This window comes from Bombus impatiens, unplaced genomic scaffold (genome assembly GCF_000188095.3).
Source record: "Bombus impatiens unplaced genomic scaffold, BIMP_2.2 scf_1055, whole genome shotgun sequence".
NCBI lineage: Eukaryota > Metazoa > Arthropoda > Insecta > Hymenoptera > Apidae > Bombus > Bombus impatiens.
In genome coordinates this window covers 1,018,950-1,037,942 of record NT_177474.1, presented here as the reverse complement: position 1 = coordinate 1,037,942, position 18,993 = coordinate 1,018,950, and the positions used below count along the sequence as shown (strand labels likewise).

The window sequence follows — 18,993 nt, the reverse complement described above, 5'->3', positions numbered from 1 at the left end:
ATTACAAAAAGAAAGGAAAATGATACAACCAGTTTTAGTAGGCGATACCCACCTTGCTGAATAATCGATCTTTAACGAATAAGATGTATCTTGATAAGTATCGGCATGAAAAATATGTTCTATATACGCGAATGTTCGATACACAGAAAATAGAAAGAATGTGATATCGTTAAAATAATTTCAACTACGCATTTTAGCTACGTCTTATCGTTGGAGGACCGACTGTTGTATTGTCGGTCGTTATAGGTGGATTTGGTGTAAAAGAAAAAACATTCGTACACCCTCGAAACAAAATAACGTTTTTACGAATTAGATCAAACTCGAGTTGTTTTTATAGCTCGGATAAAAAAGTAGTAAAGATCTTTAGCATTTGGTTTGCGATTCGGTCGTGTGAAATCTTGTCGAAAAACCGTTTACGCGTCATCCGATAGACGGCAGATTAATTTTCCTAACTTGTCAAAAAGTCTCAAACAGTTTGATCCAATTTGAAAGAAGTTACTCCGTTTTAAATGGTGTACGAACACACTGACTATATGTATATTTGTTTATTTGGATGCGCGTACGAACGAATATCTTTAGAAGCACGTTGAAACGAGGCACGTTTATGGAGCACTCGGATTTATGGAAGCGAGCCTTTCGCGCGCCTAAATCGCCGAAAACAGGATCGAAAGTGGCTGGTCGCTGGTCGCTGGCGGAAACTTGGGTCGAATGCCTACCTGTGGAAACCGTGGTTACACGGCGTGCGCGCAATTATATACGATTCCACATATTGCCGATGTTTCTCGCGAGGAGACCACACAGTCGGTTGGTACGCGCATCGCGGAGAACAAGTTTAAACCGAGTGGTGGAAAAAAGAAGGAAAAACGAAGACAAGAGAACAAGCTACTCCATATGTAACCATATGTAGATACATACTACTGTCCGTCGTGGCTAGCTCCACCAATTTCAATGGTTATTCAGTTTCGAAAGAAGCAATACGTAATTGAGACGATTTGAAACCAAGAGGTGCAAGTCTGCGATCAAACGGATTAATTCTTTATACCCTTAATCGTTAGCCCTTCCGTATATCTTGGAATTATTTCGAAAAATATTATGTCGCAGGTAACCTATACACTGTCGTCCTAAAAAGTAGAGAAATTTAATCTCTAACGACCTGATCTAAGGAATCGTTAGAAATACACGAGGTTGCTATTTGATCCAATTCATGGGTCGTTCAGCGCGTAGATAACATGGTAATAAGACATAAACTATGTTAATAGGAAGGCAGAATAGCTCAAAGAAACGTGAAAAACAAGCTAGTAGTCGGAACAGATACAGACTCGATCCGTGATATTGCGATCGTGTTCCTACGATAGATGTTCGTTTCTTGCCAGTTATTCGCATTGCCGTTGACAAGTTAAATTATCTTTCGTTTATCACTTTCTTTCGCGACGTTCCCATTTTTTCTTCTTCGCTAGTTTTCGAGCACTTTCCACGGTGTTGGTATACGCAGCTGTGTCGATGAGTGAAACGTTTTGCAGCTTTTATATATCGGGTGTCAGACGTAATCCGCTCTTAATAAGTTGTATTTTATAAAATTATGAATATAGCGTCGTTTTACGGCGTACAAATAAATTGATCGATTGGAGTGTAGCTTTAGAAATTGCGTAAAAGCGTGAAATGGAAAGAAGATAATTTATCGTAGGGCGCGGGAAATTGTAGGGTGACACTTTTCGTACGTTAAGGTATCGAATGATCGCAGGGCGGAAGAACGAGAAAGAATGGGAAAGAATGAGAAAGAATGAGAAAGAACGAGAAAGAATGAGAAAGAATGAGAAAGAATGAGAAAGAATGAGAAAGAATGAGTGACGGATACGAACTATACAAAGAGAGCGTCGTCAGCAATCCGATATGTAAAGCGAAGGAAAGTGTAGGAACGGAGGAGTGTCGCGACAATCGGCATCGACTATCGGAGATCGGAGAGATCGAGCAGCCAGTGGCAGTACCAACGAGCAGCTTGATATTCGTCGGACGCACGCCACGGAGTCCGTCTGCGTATGGACGCGGAATAAATTATCCGAACGTCTGTCCTTCTTCTCTCCTTTTCACCATCGTACCCTTCTCTCTTCTTCCCTCTTTCTCTATCTTTCTCTATCTTTCTCCATCTTTCTCTATGATCGCTCGTACCTTTTCCTCTAACGACCGTCTCTTTCCCCTATAGATCGTTCTCCCACCGATGTCTATAACGATTTCTCATTCGTAGTGGTGGGACGATACCGGAAGTGAAGTCAGAACGGCGGAACCAGACGTTCACTCAATGGAAAGTTTGAGTCGTTTCAGTGCGTCTAAGAAGGGCCGAGCGTAGATCGGAGTTCCGCTCGCGTGGAAAATCCGTTTCTTTCGCCGGGCACGCAGCATTCCCGCTCGCGACTCGCGCGTGCACGGAACAAACTCGAACTACCGTAGAAAATACGTTCGCTCGACGTACGATCGCATCCTTCCTCTCGCCGTGTATCGATCGACGAGCAAATCCCCTTTCGGTCACATCGGTGTCGGACGCGACGGTGATACCGGGGTGAAAGATGTGCCCTGGCGTTTCTTTCGATTTCGTAGAAACTCGCGACGAATCGGTCGGCATCGATGCGACTACTTCGAAGAAACGCGAAAGAGGAGAAGATCGAGTCGACGAATATCGGTGATGAACGTTCTTGGTATCCTCGCGAAGAACGAACGAGCGAAACGATGTTCGGCTTCGAAGATGATCCGAGTCGTAGCACGTTGAAGGATACGTTGGAGATGGAAGATGGTGATTTTTTAAGAGAAAGCGGAAAAACGACGCGTACTGTGTAGACGTGTGTTTCGAAATGGAAGACTACGATAATTATAGTCGAACGAAGCACCGGGTGGCGTCGGTTGCCGGAATTTTAAACGAAACGCGTGATTTTAATAATTCGTCCGCCTGAACGGTACATAATTCAACGCGAACGTTTATTCGGGTGGTAAACGTTTTACGTGGAAAAGTGGCAAGTTTTCTTTCGAGAAAAGTGGAGATTCGAGCGAAATATCGTGAAATAAAACTATATGTACGGTTGTTACGAGACTCTGTCGAGCTACGGTGGAACATTTTCGACAGCGAAGGAAACGGACGCGATCACGACGTTGCTCGTGTGCGTTTTCTTCATCGTGGAACGTACGATTCGACGAGAGTGTAATTATGATGGAAACTTGGATGGCTTGCGACACGCGTCTTTTGCGAACACGAAACTCGTTGGTTTAGTTAATTCGAACGACGATAAAATCGGCCTTCTATTACGAGAACGAAGGAATTAACCGTTTAATCGTAATTACGGATAAAATCCCGTTTCGGAGGCCAGTTTCATGGTTGGCCGTTGATTTTCAGCATTTTCAGCGTTTCCAGCGAAACGAGATACAACGAGCACACTTTCACTCGCGTGTTACGCGTGTTTCTCGATTAAAACGCTACGAACGCATCGTTCGACTTGGAATTTGCCAGCTAGTGATGACAGGTTGTTCCTTCGGTGTAGAAGGTATTCGCGAGGTGTTCGTAAAACGTGTAGGAGAGGCTCTTGGTGCATTCGCGACAGCATACCTCAGAAATGGTCAGCCAACACGCGATGGCCACTACGGTTCGCAGAGTTAAGCAGGAGAATCGTCTGAGGCGACAAAACCAAAATCAAGGTATAGAAACCACGGTCAAATCACGCGTGTCTAGCGTCCCTCGAATGGCAGTCGGAATTCTCGATCTGCGCGACGTGTGTGTAAACGCGCTAGATAGAAGCTACCCGCAACGTTATACGTTACGAGATAATCGATGCTCGATTTTCTTACTGAATAATTTGTCAAATACCGTGAAAAGTATTATCGCGACGATGAAGTTGAACGTACGCCCATAACATTCCCTGGTAAAAGACGAAAAGATTTGCATATAGTGAAACAGTCTTTTTCAGTTCTTTCTATTTCTATCTTCTATAAGTCTTTTTTTGTATATTAAATATATTAAATTCTAATATATTAAACGCGCACAACGTTATACTCTGTGCGTAAGCCGTGCGTGTAATTTATACTGCGATTAATCAAGTGCGAAAAGGTAAATAGAATATCGTTTCAAGTCGAAGAAATTGATCCGAGCATCGTTTATTTGTTACTGGCGCAGCGAGGTAACGGTATGTTAAACGACAATTTGAAAATTAACGCGAACATTTCACGAAAATATATATAAAGGTAAACGTACCTACATAGTGATTTCCGATACAGCGAAGCGCAGCACGGAAGCACAATGAAGTTTAAATGAAGAAACATAGATTAACTCGGTTACGATAATGCCGATAAATTTGCTAGAAGAAAAGACGACACCCAACGCGAATTCATTTCTCTATGGTGTGGATACGTCGAACTTTGCTCCGACTAAATGGAACTTTACGCGCAGCTCAACATCCGTTTAATCGTAATTACTCTTTTATCAGGAATTAATGCTATTTAGAGGTTGAATGTTTCGGAGATTTTTTTTTCAGACGCGTGACAATTTTGTCTAACTTTTACGTCCTTCCATTGACTTTACTTTCGGTAACCCTTGAATCCATCGAGATTCGATTCGACTCAACCAAAACAAACGTATCGTGTTTACGTGTTTCAGATGAGGAGGGACTTTACAAGCCTGTACCACCACCGAAACCGGTGCCGAACAATCAAAAGAATCAGAATGGGCAGGAGAGCAGCAGAGTGCAGACGGTAGTGGAGCAATCGTCGCGGCCGATTTCCGCTATAGAAAGGAACGTCACGTTAGACGACAACCAGGTTCGAAGTTCCGGGCAGAATCCTGCACCCGAATACAGGATGCCACCGCTCTACGGGGAGGAACAGAGCTCGAATCAGACTCAACAGGCAGCTAACTTGCAGACTCACAGCAGCAAATTTCCAGTAAGTTTGTTTCAGGCGGATTCGGATATGTACCTGTTCTATTATAGTTGTGATTAATTTGCGACAGCGTTTTGAACAACCAACGAAGAGGTTCGTTCGGCGAAGAGAACAAGACCAACAGCCATGTAAAAATAACACGAGCATAGGAAGAATAACGTAGAATACGGGTGGTTCCGTGCGATGCAACCACGTCACGGACAGTGGTCGCGCGTTAATTAACGATGCATATTAACGACGCGTGCATTAATTCCACGTGCGCGAAAAACCTACCTATGTTCACCGATTGTGCACTGGAACGTGGATGGTACATATGTATTATGTATATACGTATATACGTAGATAGTAGAGCACTGTTACGCTTCTATACACGCATGGCATATAGAAGTGGTCGCGGGCTGGAGACTTTTGTTATAGACACGCAGCGCATAGGCGTGCCGGTGAATTTTTACAAACACCGATAACGCGACGAGTTTCGAGGTGTAACAGACTGAATATGGCGATTCCAGTCGTGGACTTTGACTTGCAAGTCGATGAAAAAAGGAAACGCCACGGTTAGAAGTCAAGGCGTAGCGCTTTATTCGGTATGGTCTCCACCGTCGACTTTCTAGCCTTCTTCTTGTACCTCTTCTTCGGACGTTGCTGTGCTGCTGCTGCTGTTGCTGCTGCTGCTACTGCCAGCAACGAGTAAGCCAGCGTGCTAGTGTCCCTTTAATTGCGTTTTTCTCTTCCGACGGCATATCCAAGGCCGCATCTCGTTTAGAATCGTTTTTACGAATCCAAGTGGGAATCGTATTCACGCACGACGCTCAGTTTCGACACCTGTCACCTTTGGGTCGAACGTTTGTTGGAACGAAACGAGTAAGTACCTACTTTGCTTACACGCTGAATAGATGCTTGTCGATCCGACATGTGTACATATATGTATATAGCGCGCATACGTATACGACAAGTTTACCACTACAGGATGGGGTGGTAATCGTAGTAAAGTATGCTTTAACTTGCCCAAGTACCGACTATGCTACGAGTAAATAATCGACAGCGGCTTCTTATATATGTATGCGAAAATAAATGAAAAATGTATAAAGTTCTCGTTTTCAAGAGAACAAAGTTTAAACGTGTTCAATTACGAAACACCTGGTCTGGTACACGCGTACGATACATTTAGAAATTTATTTTTTTCGACAATGAACCATCTTTTTTTATTTATTCTTAAACGTGGTTTAAACCGTCGTCGACTATTTAGCCATATTCGGTATTCGGTATAAGGATAATATAATTATATGAGTAACTCGGTCTCTTCTCGGCGTTATCGATAGACAAAGAACAACGCGATCTAAAGGGTAAAGAAAAGAATTGCTGAGAAATATCTAGCACTTGTAATCGACGCGATATATTCGAGTAATTCGAAGAAATGTTTACAGTTTGTTAGAAACGATACAATGCTGCACATTCGATTCGTATATTAAATTATCGTGCTTTGTTTGGTGATAATGATCTTCCCGTTCTGTTCTTGATTGTATGGTAATAAGTAATTAACCGTTATTAACTTTCTCTCGTAAAACGGAGATGGTTAATTTCGCATTTCGGTGGAACATTTGAATAACAGTAGGTACGAGTGAAACAAAAGACGTAATTTATATTACGTGTAGAACGTAATAGAAAGCTCGTAAAAGAACAACGATAGGAAAATTGTTGAAAGAATTAATTTCTTGTTAACAACTCTTTCGTTATTGTTTCGCGCAGAAATATATTACACGAAGATATCTCATGATTACTACATGATATTTCGATATTTCTATTAATACGACATCGATTCTCAAATAACAGTTTAATTCGTACGGCTGCTGGTATTTTTTATAACATATCATTCACGTTTGTTAGATTATCCGAAAAAGATCTGTTCGTATTAATCGTTGTTCTTCTTCTTTTTTTCCAACAGAAATTTCGATAATTTGTTTAATTTGTCAAATATACGCGCATTCGGAAAAGATACAGTAACGTTAACGGTAGGATAGTATCGATATAGAGCGAAGATTAAACTCGTTAAACTTGACTTTAATCTCATTGAGAAAGAACCGCTTGTGCTACATAACCAGGATACCATTCCGCAACGTTAAAACGTAGAATAAATATCAAAATTACGCCATTTTTATTCTCTCATCTTTATTACAGTCGTTTATTACAGTCGTGAACTGTACGACGCTATATCGGAACTTAGAACTTAGCGATTGCCAGAAAAAGGGTAAGAGCGGGCTTGTTAGGCAGAAATTTACATTATTCGATGACCAACGGATTCCATTTGTCAAAGTGATAAATTATCGACTAAAGAGATACGTTGTACGTTGGATGTTACAATTGCGTAGTCGAGATGTTGGATGCCAGTTCGTCAGATATAACGTAATCCATCCTATCCTTCGTTCTAGTTCTTAGAAAATAATTTTGATGGAAACGATCGATTATTTGAACTACGAGGAAAGCCGATTGTCGTGCTTTCGATTGGTTTTATCTGGAAGTTTTGTCGGAAATGCCGCGGAATCGCTTTCCTCTTAACTCGAGTTGCTATTCTTTTGGGAAGGAAAGCGCCATTGTTTGGATGGCCGGGTTTTATCGCGGCGCGCGATGCTTTGCAAATAAATTTTATCAAACGGACCGTAATAACAGGGCAGGTATTAAATTCCATAAGGGAGGAACACAAGCAAAACGTGTGAATTTAATATCCTCCTTGATGTTCCGCGGTGATTGTGTAGAAGTATATCAAAGAGACGCTCTTAAGAGCGCTTTGACATTCTCCTTTCAGCAGGAATGAAAGCATTTTATTCTGCCCGCTGCCTTCCTTCCCCTTCTACCTTGTTCAATGCTCCATTTCTCCTCTGATATCAACTTCAATCTCGGTTCTTTTTTTCCTCTGAGGATAAGCAACGGCTTTGCCTGCTGCTGGATCCTTACGGGATCGTGCGTGTGAGAAAATGGACGAGTTTTCTTTGCAAATTGAACGAACATGGGAACATGTGCGATGACTCGTTCGGAACCGAATGCTTGTCCACGATGTCTGCTGGCTGCTGGCATCAAGGGTAATGAAAATCAGATCGTACGTTCGTTAATTCGACGATTCCGTTAGCAGTTCCATATTAGAACAGCCAGTCGAACAGTAACGCGGCTTCATCCGTTTCGATGAATTTGCACTTTGAGTAATTACGAGATTATCCTCCTAAATTTTCTTATCCACACTTTTTATTTCGTATTTTTTATTTTCAAGAAATGTACAAGTCGCTAAGGGCACGGTAAACAATTAACTTTAAAAAATGCAAAAAATTATCATGGTAATTATCATGGTAAAAAATTATCAAGCATTGTTTTTGTTTGCTGGATTCGATGTTATACTAAAATTGTTATTAAAAAGAAAGATATAATACGATCTTACGTATTTGTAATCCTAAGAGACAAGAAGATAAATAAATAAGATAGAGAAAGGGACAAATAAGATACGTAAATAAAACTTGAGAAAAACTTGACAAGTGCCTTAGAAATTTCTGTGTTCGCTTAGACGTATAAAATGATTTTGCTACAAGACGAATTCTACTATCGTGTTTGAAATTTGTCTTACGATATAATATACTCGTTTGTTTCGCATAAATGTAATGTTGTCGCGACGATTTATTTGCCTCGTTAACTTATCGGCTGAAACAAATTGCGGATAACGCTTTTTATATAAGATTATTCGTTATAAACTTGCTTGCAACTTACTAGTGCTCGGACACACAAGTTTGTACATTTGTTTTGATAATAGAGTTTTCTAACGTAAAATGTGAAATATCGTTGAAAGACGAAATGTTTTTGTTGTATCTCTCGTGATACGTAGTATTCGTTAATAAATTACATTAATTACATTCGTTAATTACATGCTCAATTAAAGACAACCATTGAAGACAATCTCGTAAAAACGAACGCGATTATCTTACGATAGAAATATGCGTAGAGATATTTTGAGCTCCCTTTTTTATATCAATTTCGCTTAATTTCATGACACAGCGTTCTACGTTACGATACACTTTCTAAAATTTCTTTACAACTTTAGCGGTCGTTAATAAATATCGTTGTCACGCTTGTCATCCGTGTCAAGTCGGCGTGTAACGATATCGAAATAATATTTCGGACGAAATAAATCGAAAGGAGTCTAAATTGGACGTTAAAATGTATTACGATGTCAAAATGTCAACGTCAACAAGCTAAATCTTACTAGCTTGATATCTTATTTTCTTACCCACATATATTCCATCGTCGTTTCTTTATCCCATCCCCTCTTTCCTTCCTTTCACTTTCGTTGGTCAACTCACGAGAAACCATATATATGTTTCTTCACTTTGTTTTCTATCGTTCTTCTTTTCGAACCTCGTTAATCCCATGCTACAAACGAGTTAAATATTTTTCCTCCGAGCAGTCTTTACAGGGTCGCGCGTTTTATTCGTTGTTTGTTAGAAAATCAAGATTACCATTGAAACGTAGCGTAGCTACGATTTTGAATCAATTTTCCTTCGATTAGATATCTATTTTCCAACTATTCTGGTGTTTCAAGGAAAGTGAAAGTCACTGTAGCGTAATTTATTGCCTGCTTGTATATTTCCTGTACTATCGTATTTTCGGTATACGTTTGATATAACGCGTTATACCGTATCTTGGATAACATCTCAGGTGATCCGTCATAGTGCGTCCACTCAAGTACAACTTATTCGTCTTGTTAATTGGAAACAGAGGAAGGAGAGTGGTAAATGATAATCGTAAGAAAGAAGAGAATCGATAACGATTTAAAATTAATATCGCGAAACGATACTAGTTAACAAACGATCTAGTTATTGCGGCGAAAGGCAAAGCTACTACGAAGCTACTAAAAGCTTGCGAAAACGAGCCTATTTGAAGAAATACCATACAGATGGTCGTGAGACGAAGGTGATTAAAAAGGAACCAAATGGCTAATCTTTAACGCCATAGCGCATCGTATCGTCCCAGAAATTCGTCTCTACCTTTCCGGTAGAAAGCAAAATAGCATCGGATTAATTGCCGTCGTCTCGGACTTGACAAGATACCGTCGCTAACACGTATGTTCCACATTCTACTTACGCATTGCGCAGAAGATGTTGGGTGAAATCTTCGGTAACAGTTCGTTGTAAGTACGTTCGTTACGTTCTTGGGAAAATTCTCAGAGATTCTCCAGCCAGACAAAGCGAGCATCATACTTGCGTACCGTTTACCGGAAGTTGGGAAGGGGGTTGCGATAGCCGTTTAGATACATCACTTTTCCCCGTGGATCGGCCTCGCGAAGCGAGAACAAATCGGAACAATTGTCGGTGACGACATCCTACTTCTACGCAAGTTCGCTATTTTCGTCACTTGGCGAACTTGTCTTTGGCACCTTTGTTGTACCCGCCGACAATCGTGTTATGTATTCCGCGCATTTAACTGTTTGCGAATTATTCAGCCGATCTTTCGTGACTTGGAAATTCTCGTCTCGTCTCGTCTCGTCTCGTCGCGTTTCGTCGCGTCTCGTCTCGTCTCGTCTCGTCTCGTCTCGTCTCGTCCCGTCCCGTCGAGTTTCTCTCGGTAGCTGCTCTCCGTGAAACCGCCATGCTGCAGCTAATTAAACGCAGTGATCGTGTTGTACAGTAATATTTTGATTACTCGCGTAACTGTAACTTAACGAACTGGTAAATATCAAATATTTATTTTATTCCAAAATCTTAAATATTAATTTTATTCCAATAAAATTCCAGAGTATCGTACGTACTTTACTACGACACGTATTTTAGAGAGATGAGAGGCGAGAAATTTCAGAAAATACTTGTCTAACAAGAATGTAAGACGATGCAAGAGGAACAGTTTCACATACATACGTAACGGTGAACTCGTTTCACGGGCAACGAACTTACCGAGAATTTTCCTGTTCTCTTTATTTCTCCTTTCTTTTCTTTGTTCGTTTCGTAGCAAATTATACTACAGAAAATCATGCGGAAGCATGCACAGAAAATTGTTCGTAAACAGCGTATGCTATCGAACGGTGTTGATTAGGCGTGTTCATTGTCTGTTGCAATAGCTCTCTCGTTTTTATCACGCTTGCTTTCTTCTGACCGATGCGCTGCGCTGCGATGCGCTGCGATACGCTGCGATGCGATGCGATGCGATGCGATTTCAAGGCGAGTTTAGTTCAGTGACACCCCTTTTTAGACGCATTATATGCACGCAAAGAGCGGCTGATTGGCGAGCGGTGCTGCTGTTCTCGATGTTGTTTGGAAAAATCGAGTAGGTAGCGTGAAATCGAGACCGAGAAGCGACGCGACGTTTACGATGAGAAATCCTCGTTGAAAACATTGCGTCGTCTTAACGCGCATCGGTCGATCTTGCTTCCGTTCCGACTTTTTATCATCGAATCTACCTACGTTTTTATGGTAATGTGTAATCGAACTGCGATTCGTTCGCTCGTCAAACGTACACCGCGTCTATACAGACTGGACAGGGTGGTGAGAAAATTATATAAACGAACAAATTTCTAGAACGATCGATGGTGAAATTGTACGCGATTTACCAACGCTATCGGATCCTTTGGATATGGTATTAGAAAATTTCCTTTAATCGTATCGTTGTATCTTAAATTCACGGTGGATTATTAATAGCGAAGTTAAGATTATATTTACTAATAAATTGGCAAAATAGACAAAGCGAATGATTAACACGGAACACACAGAAATAAAATTGAGAGTTAACGATGAGAATTACATATTTCGTTTATAGATCGAACGCGAGGTTGTTCTGTCGTCGGGAGACAAAAATTCCAAGATTCCCATTCTACACGAGTACAAACAAAGAACTGCCGGTAGAGTGGCGATTGCACCGGATGCTCCGATCAAACAACAGGCTTGGGTTCAAGAGGTAAGTTAATTCTCTTGTTAACGTTCGTAATGTGCTGGTAAGACTGGCTGGAAACAGTCGAATTTCTTACGTAACGTGGTCGACTGTTGGCACTAGATGCGATAACGTTACTCCGATATAGCTTATTAATATGTAAGAGTATACACCGTGAAACAATGTGATTTAAGACGAGCAGAGTTTAAAACGCGGGATATGTTTTATGCTCGTTGGTCGCTTAATTACAATTTATAATTGCCAGAAAATTTAACTACGACTAGCGCCACAGTATCTCTTATAAGATAGAGAGAAAAGATTCGTTTTTCATTTTCACGGAATATCTTTTAAAAGCTTATCTTTTAAAAGCTTCCATTACCTCTTGAGTTTCGAATCTTTGGCATACGAGTCGAACTCTCTGCTTTTCTAATTCGAAAAGCATCGGTCAATCGTACGAAGGCACAGGTATGGAGCAAATGGACGCCAATTCGCAAAGATGGTCGAATCGCGATCATTACGAAATCTTTTCATTGACCGGCGATTGGCTCGCGCGCGTGCAACTCGTACAGCGATCGGGCACCTACGTGAATCGCTGGAAATGCGAGTAGGTGTCGTTAATGCACGTGCTACGAGGTACTATTCCACGATCGTAGGTTACAAACGGATGTGAGAGTCATATAGCGTGTGCAAAGAACACGGAGAATTATCGTCGGATCTGCGTTCAGAGTGCGTTCTTTCTTTGTCGTTCTGGCACAGAGACGGCGTGTTTAATTTATTTTAGATTCGTCGATGAAACGCTGACACGGTTCGAACCGAACGATCCCACCGATCTTATTCTTTAATTTGTTTCTAACGTGCCGGATAATCGCGTCATACGACGATCTTCGCGCGATTTAACGTTTCTTTGTTACGGCATTTGTCCTATAATCAGCATGGTAAATAGCGATATGTGCGCGTGCTTTTCACCGTAAAACCGAGCTATTGTTTTTACGATGTAGGCGTCTTGCGAATCTATTACCTGCTTCCCTTGGTTCGTTCCATGACGTACGTATGCGCGTACATAAACGTTCGCTAGGAAACGATTAGTAAGAACTAGCTGTCCTAGTTAAGAGGAAATTCGTATCGTAGGCGATTATAGGCATATCTTGTTGCAGCTGCGATCGTCGCGGCCAGTACGATAAGAAAGCGCGCTTACGATCTTTGCCGAAAAGACGAAGCGCGTGTTAGTTAGCATCCGAAATACGTAAGCAGATGTTTTTGTCCTACTCGAAGCCTGATTGTTGTCTGCGTGCTCAAGTGCGTAAACCAGGTCCGGCTTACGACGAACGGAAAATATACCTGATCCAACGTATTATTGGGAACGACTCGTAACATTTTATATTCGTACGTTAGATTTGGCGTAGCGTAATCCTCGACACGGCAGCTGTGCAGGGACCATAAGTCAGAAAATCTTTTTTCGTATGCACGAAGCGTGCGATGGAGCCCTACGGGCGAAACTTGGCTCTGTTCTCTCTTCCCTGCCTCTCTCTTCCTCTATCCTTCTGATTGACAGTGTCAGTTGTTATTCCAACCACATCCCTTCCTAAGAACCAAAGGATTCAGTCCGACAACTTTGAAATTCCCTCTGCGGTTTAAACGGACACGCTGCCATTAGCTGCCCGCTGTTCTCTTCGACGGAGAATTGTTTTCGGTGGATTCCGGCAGATTGCGTCGAGGGTTTCCCTAACCAACGCGACGCCTTTCCTCCGGTGAGAATCGTGCTTCGCCTCGCCGGTTTCGAAATACTCGATAAGGCGAACAGTTCGGATATCTTTCGATTATCGGTGTCGGTAATCGATAATTTCTTATTTTCATTTAAAAAATAACTTAATTTCACGTCGAGACCAAGCGTATAACACATGTTCAAAAGCGAACGTACAATATATATTTAATCCGTATATTGTAGGAAATTTCGCGAGTAACCGATAATCTGCTCTTATCAACTCTTATCGGGCTTACGTTAATTATCACTTGTAGTAATCGAGCGAAGAATTAGATTAAGAATGGAAGGGACGGGCGACAGAGGACAAAAATTTCAATGGAAAAGCTTTTTAATACGGAAAAACTTATTCGAGCGTCGGGATAACCTTGTTAAAAGGAGTAATTGCACGGGTTGTCGCCAAGTTGAAAAGTCCAAAGTTGTAGCGACTGAGCCGAGCGATTTAATAACGTATCGCACACTTTCCCTTATAGCGTGTTACGTAAAATGTCTCCACGCTGGTTAATCGCTTGTCCGTGTCCCGTAGCAAAAGTTTCAGGTGCTTCTCAATCGCTTTATCCGCCGACGCTCTCGAGCGTTGGCTGCCAATGACTTTTCTCTGATGCTAATTGCACGAAGCTCGAGGCTCGACAACCGTACATGGCTACCGATAAATTGATACTGCCTGGTGCCGAATAATTGAATTTGTTAGGTTGCTAGCGTCCGGTGTTTGTCATCGTTGCAGTATGTACGGCGAGTATCGCGTAATTGGATCACACTTGTTTGTTCGAGCATATGCCAATTGTAAGGGATATCTAATTTATTTACCACTGGTCTGATAATTCAGTCTGAACTTGTAACAAAAGGAAGAAACGACATAGAGTATGGAATGGTTAATAAGTTGAAGCGACTAGGCAGCTGTTGTCATTTTTGCCGCACTTTTAACTTTTTTAGTATTTTAAAGTAATACTTTAAAATACTAGATTAACTTTTATTTTTCATTTCATTTCATACCACGTGTAACGAGTATTTGCACGAGTGTGAAATATTAGTCGACTAGGTGGATAACACGGAGAGATAAGAGCTTGAGAGGTAACTACGATGTAAACGATTTTTCAGGGCACTCAGATGCAAGAAGTGAGACAGGAGGGTCAAGCCAGGAGTTATCAGCCAGCGGAATCTTACGCGTAAATATCTACCTGTATCGCGCCGCACTCGGTGAATCCGAGAATTGATTTTCCCCGATAAAATCGCAATTTCTCCGAAGGTCGACGTCGGCTGCATCGGCGCCAAGGACCACCAAAATCGACGAAGACAAGAGCAAGTCCATTTCGAGAACTTATCACACGATCAAGGACATGATATCGAGCCGTTTCGGGCAGAGTCGCAAGGATGCCGAGCCGGAACCGGAAGCGAGTTTGAACAATGTCACGGAAGAACTGAGAAAGTCCAGCAGAAGCATCGATGAGGAGGAGGCGAAGAAGAAGGAAGGGATTTATGGGAAGCCACGAGCACAGGAACCTCCTGTTAATATGCAGCAATATCCAAAGAACGCATGCGGTGAGTATTTTATATCCGGGAAATATTTCATGTAGCAACATCGTGCCGATTCTCTCTGAATTTCCACTAAAAACACTGTCTTTCCGAAACGTATCGTACTACGATATTGCGAGATTCTCACGATGGTAATTTGTAATTTTGTAGCCTGCGATTAAAGTCGGAGGTAAGATGGAGCTTCGATGCTGAACAGCGTATCTTTGGTATTTTGCCTCTTGAGCCACGCCACCGATGTAATTCTATATTATAGTAACAGGGCGATCCTCTCGCTGTTAATTAACTAGAAGCCATAGCGTTACAATGTTGCCGCAGCGATGATTAACGCTTTGCCTTTATACAAGATGATCCGTCATCGAAAGTCAATTTCGGTGTGCTGCGTTACGGCATGTGCGTGCATGTAAAATGTAAAATGGAAATAAGAGAGCGTAGTCGGCGGTATGATTGTCGGCACCGCCTTCGAGCCTGCTAGTTAACTAGCAAGAGGATCACCGGTTGTAAGGCAATGGGTTAATCTTGAGAACACGCTGTCGATCTTCGATGGCATCCCACGCGATACAGCTAAATGATTTTTACGTACGATTAGATATAATTAGGTTTGTCATGTAGAGATCGGTGGCTATAAATTATAAACAGGCAAGACAAGTTGAAAATCGGAAAGTAGAAAATCGATCGATTGGATGTTCTTCGTATCCTCGGTATCCTTTTGAATTCCACGCGATAGACGATAGTTGTGGCGATATCCTATTTTCCATTGATATTTCAACGACAGGTTTGAAATAAAATTGCATTTTCGTACTACTCGGCTGCTTCGCGTATACACGTAAAATGTAACGGGGGGAGGTATCGAAACTGCGTAAAAATTGAAATTAACCCGCTCGCAACGTAACGGACAGTGACATTTATTTAACGCTTGAACCTGATTTAGGTCAGTACGGGCACTCGTATAGTTACCTGAGCAATCAACAGAACGTACCGCTTCCTGGACAACTTCAGCCTACGTCACAGATTCAACCCAATTTACCAGGCCAAAGTGCTCAGCTTCACGTGACGCATCACGCTCCACCTGGAGGAGTTCAAACGGTCCATCAAACTCAAGTTCCTGGTTTTGGCCAATCAGCGACAGGTGGCCAGCAGGTGCAAAATGTTGCGAGGGAATACGTTGTTCAGGGACCATCTGGATTGCCGAGTCAGCAATTGCATCAAGGACTTCATCAGAGCCCTCAGAACCAGGTAATCTTTGATTTACTTCCGCGCTCTGTGAATCGCTTCTCAATGCCGGTAGACAGCATTGGTTTCGTTTCAAACGGCTTTAAATTGCTCGCTCGAGTCGAAAGTTCCATCGACGAATGTACACATAGGAAGTACCTAAACGTGAAAGTTATTACGCGGAAAATTACTCGTATAGTCAGCGATTTTCATGTAATGTGGAATTTAGTTTTGCAATTTAATTCTATCGAATTCTTAGATTAGATTTAATTCCGTTGGACTTGTGTTACACCGATGCAAATATCTCGACGCTTCGCTCTACTATCGACGATTATCCGCGATACTAAGTAGCGACTGGCTACGATAATTATCGTAAACCATCGTTTTGCAGATTCATCGGAATTACAAAAATTGCATATTTAAAGCAAACGAGTATTCATTCGCATGTATCTTACGTGTTGAGATTCAAACGTGTCCTGTCAATGAAATAACCGGTTTCCTATAAAATACGACTAGTACCGACTTTGAATAAAGCGAAAGACGTCGTTCCGTCGTCTGACAGCTTTTAATTTCATTTCATCGAACGTATGAAAAAGTCGTTACGTTTTCGAGTGAACTATTTTCAATCGCTCGCATATTTTCATTTATTTTCACGTTTCTATGTTTTATCTCGCTTCCTAAATTGCGTACGTACGATGTATATGTTTTTCTTTTTTTTTTTTTTTAATATGAAAGCACACCTGTTATATCGAAGTAGCGAACGGGAGTTTAATGCACGTCGAAATAACGACTCTATGAAAAAAGGAAAAAGGAAGAAAATACGAGAAAATTTCGTTGGGTTTCGTTCTTAATTAAAAAGCTGGAATACGGGGAGGATATGTTGGAAAAATTGTTTCGAATCCTTGACATTGCGACAAAAATTGCAGTTTGTAACTGACACGTTTGTAGCGCGTGATTCGCGACGTTATTCAAGGACTTGTATCATAGCGCATAATCGTTCATTTATTTGTACAACGTATAACAAATAGAATATTTAAATATTTAAATTATTTAAATATTTAATTTAATTATTTAAATATTTAAATTATTTAAATATTTAATTTAATTATTTAAATATTTAAACATTTAAAATATACCAAAGGCCAAGTTCGTACATTCTTCGTGATAAAAACATGCGAACGATGACAAATGACGAATTGGAATGTTAGTTTGGTAGTTGTATTTCGGATCCGCGACCATTGCCAGCCAAAGCAATCAACTTGTTTCCCAGCGGTTATCGATCGTACGTTTCAAATATTCAACGAACATATTTCCCCGTAATACGCCTTTATTCGCATCGATTTGTTCGCAAATGAAATTTTCAGACGTTTCTCCGCTTTCCCGCCTCTCCGCTTCTCTTTCCAAGGTCTTATCCGTGCAAAAATTGTGTTTCGAGGAAGGAACGATCGAAACGTTTCGGATACGCGCCAGGCGTCGGGTAAAATCGCCGATGGTTATTTCCGGTGTAACCAGCGGAAAGGTTATTTTTGCGTAAGTAAGGGTAACCTTCTCCTCATATAAATTCAGAAAGGGCAATAACGCGACACATACGTGCTATTCAAATAGCCGGTGCACGTGATACGTGTTCCATATTTATGCCATCTAAAACCGACCACACACAGCACGATGCACCGTGCGTATAAGTCTCCAAATTTATCGATATCCCGATGTAAGACGTCGCGTCGGTTGGTTCATTCATAAGTTCCTTTTATAAGGAGCGGCGAGAATCTTTCCCGTTGTCCTTTAGTCCGTCGTTTTGCCGACGAACTCGCAGACAGGCATCTCCGATGGATCGTTATTTTTCTCGAAACGCGCTCACGTGACTCATCCGCGTGAAACATCTGAGATAATATACGCGTCGTAATAATATGCGTTATCGAAGACGATCAATTGGAGTAATTGGAGAAAAATGAGCAGGACGCTGCGAGTGACGTTCGTAATTAATATGTAAAATAATTAATGGGAATGCAAATGTTGCTTTCGTGCTCGAGACCGGAGTAAATTGACGAATCTCCTCCGACATATAGGTACATGTAGGTAGGTATAGGCAAATAAGTAGTTATCTTTGCCGAGGGCAACGTAAACGGATACGAAAATTTCAATGGCAAGAAATTTCTGTGACATGGCTATCGATTATGGTCGCCTGCCGTGACCCTTGATATTGTTCGATATCGTGATTTTCCGTTATAATCTTTCTTATTACTTTTCTCACTTTGACGTAGCTTTCGTGGTACTTGGACGATGACGTATATCGTTATTTACGTATTACGATAACATCGTATATCGATTTAGTCGTTTAATTTAGTCGGTTAATTTAGTCATTTGCTCGAGGTTGACAGCTGGACGAATTTATCGGGATTAACGGGAGCGATTTTGGAAAACAGGGCCAGAGCACGCAGATGCAGAAACCTCATGGTCTAGGCGTGCAACCGCACCAGGTGGGGAACGCGGCGATGCAACCGTCGAATCAAAACTTCCAGAGTGCGCAACAATTGTTGCATCAGAATCAGAGCCATCATCAGAGTCCGAGATTCGCGCAGCAGCATGCACAGAACATGCATCAACGACAACTGATCCAGCAGATGCATCAGCAGCAGCAGCAGCAACTGGTCGGACAGCAAAATAGCCAAACCAGCGGCGGTGGC

The 18,993-nt window shown here is 41.6% G+C and overlaps 1 protein-coding gene across 1 annotated transcript in view; it reads left to right on the top strand.

Moving 5' to 3' along the window:
• The first annotated feature begins 1,839 nt into the window (after positions 1-1,839).
• The window catches only part of LOC100746632, a 23,232-nt gene continuing 6,078 nt past the window's right edge, over positions 1,840-18,993 (top strand). The window contains exons 1-7 of the mRNA XM_024370891.2: positions 1,840-3,678; positions 4,634-4,917; positions 11,698-11,835; positions 14,666-14,733; positions 14,814-15,106; positions 16,029-16,333; positions 18,733-18,979. Of these exons, the coding sequence (XP_024226659.1) occupies positions 3,597-3,678; positions 4,634-4,917; positions 11,698-11,835; positions 14,666-14,733; positions 14,814-15,106; positions 16,029-16,333; positions 18,733-18,979 (1,417 nt within the window). The 5' untranslated portion in view covers positions 1,840-3,596. The remainder of the gene's footprint in view (positions 3,679-4,633; positions 4,918-11,697; positions 11,836-14,665; positions 14,734-14,813; positions 15,107-16,028; positions 16,334-18,732; positions 18,980-18,993) is intronic.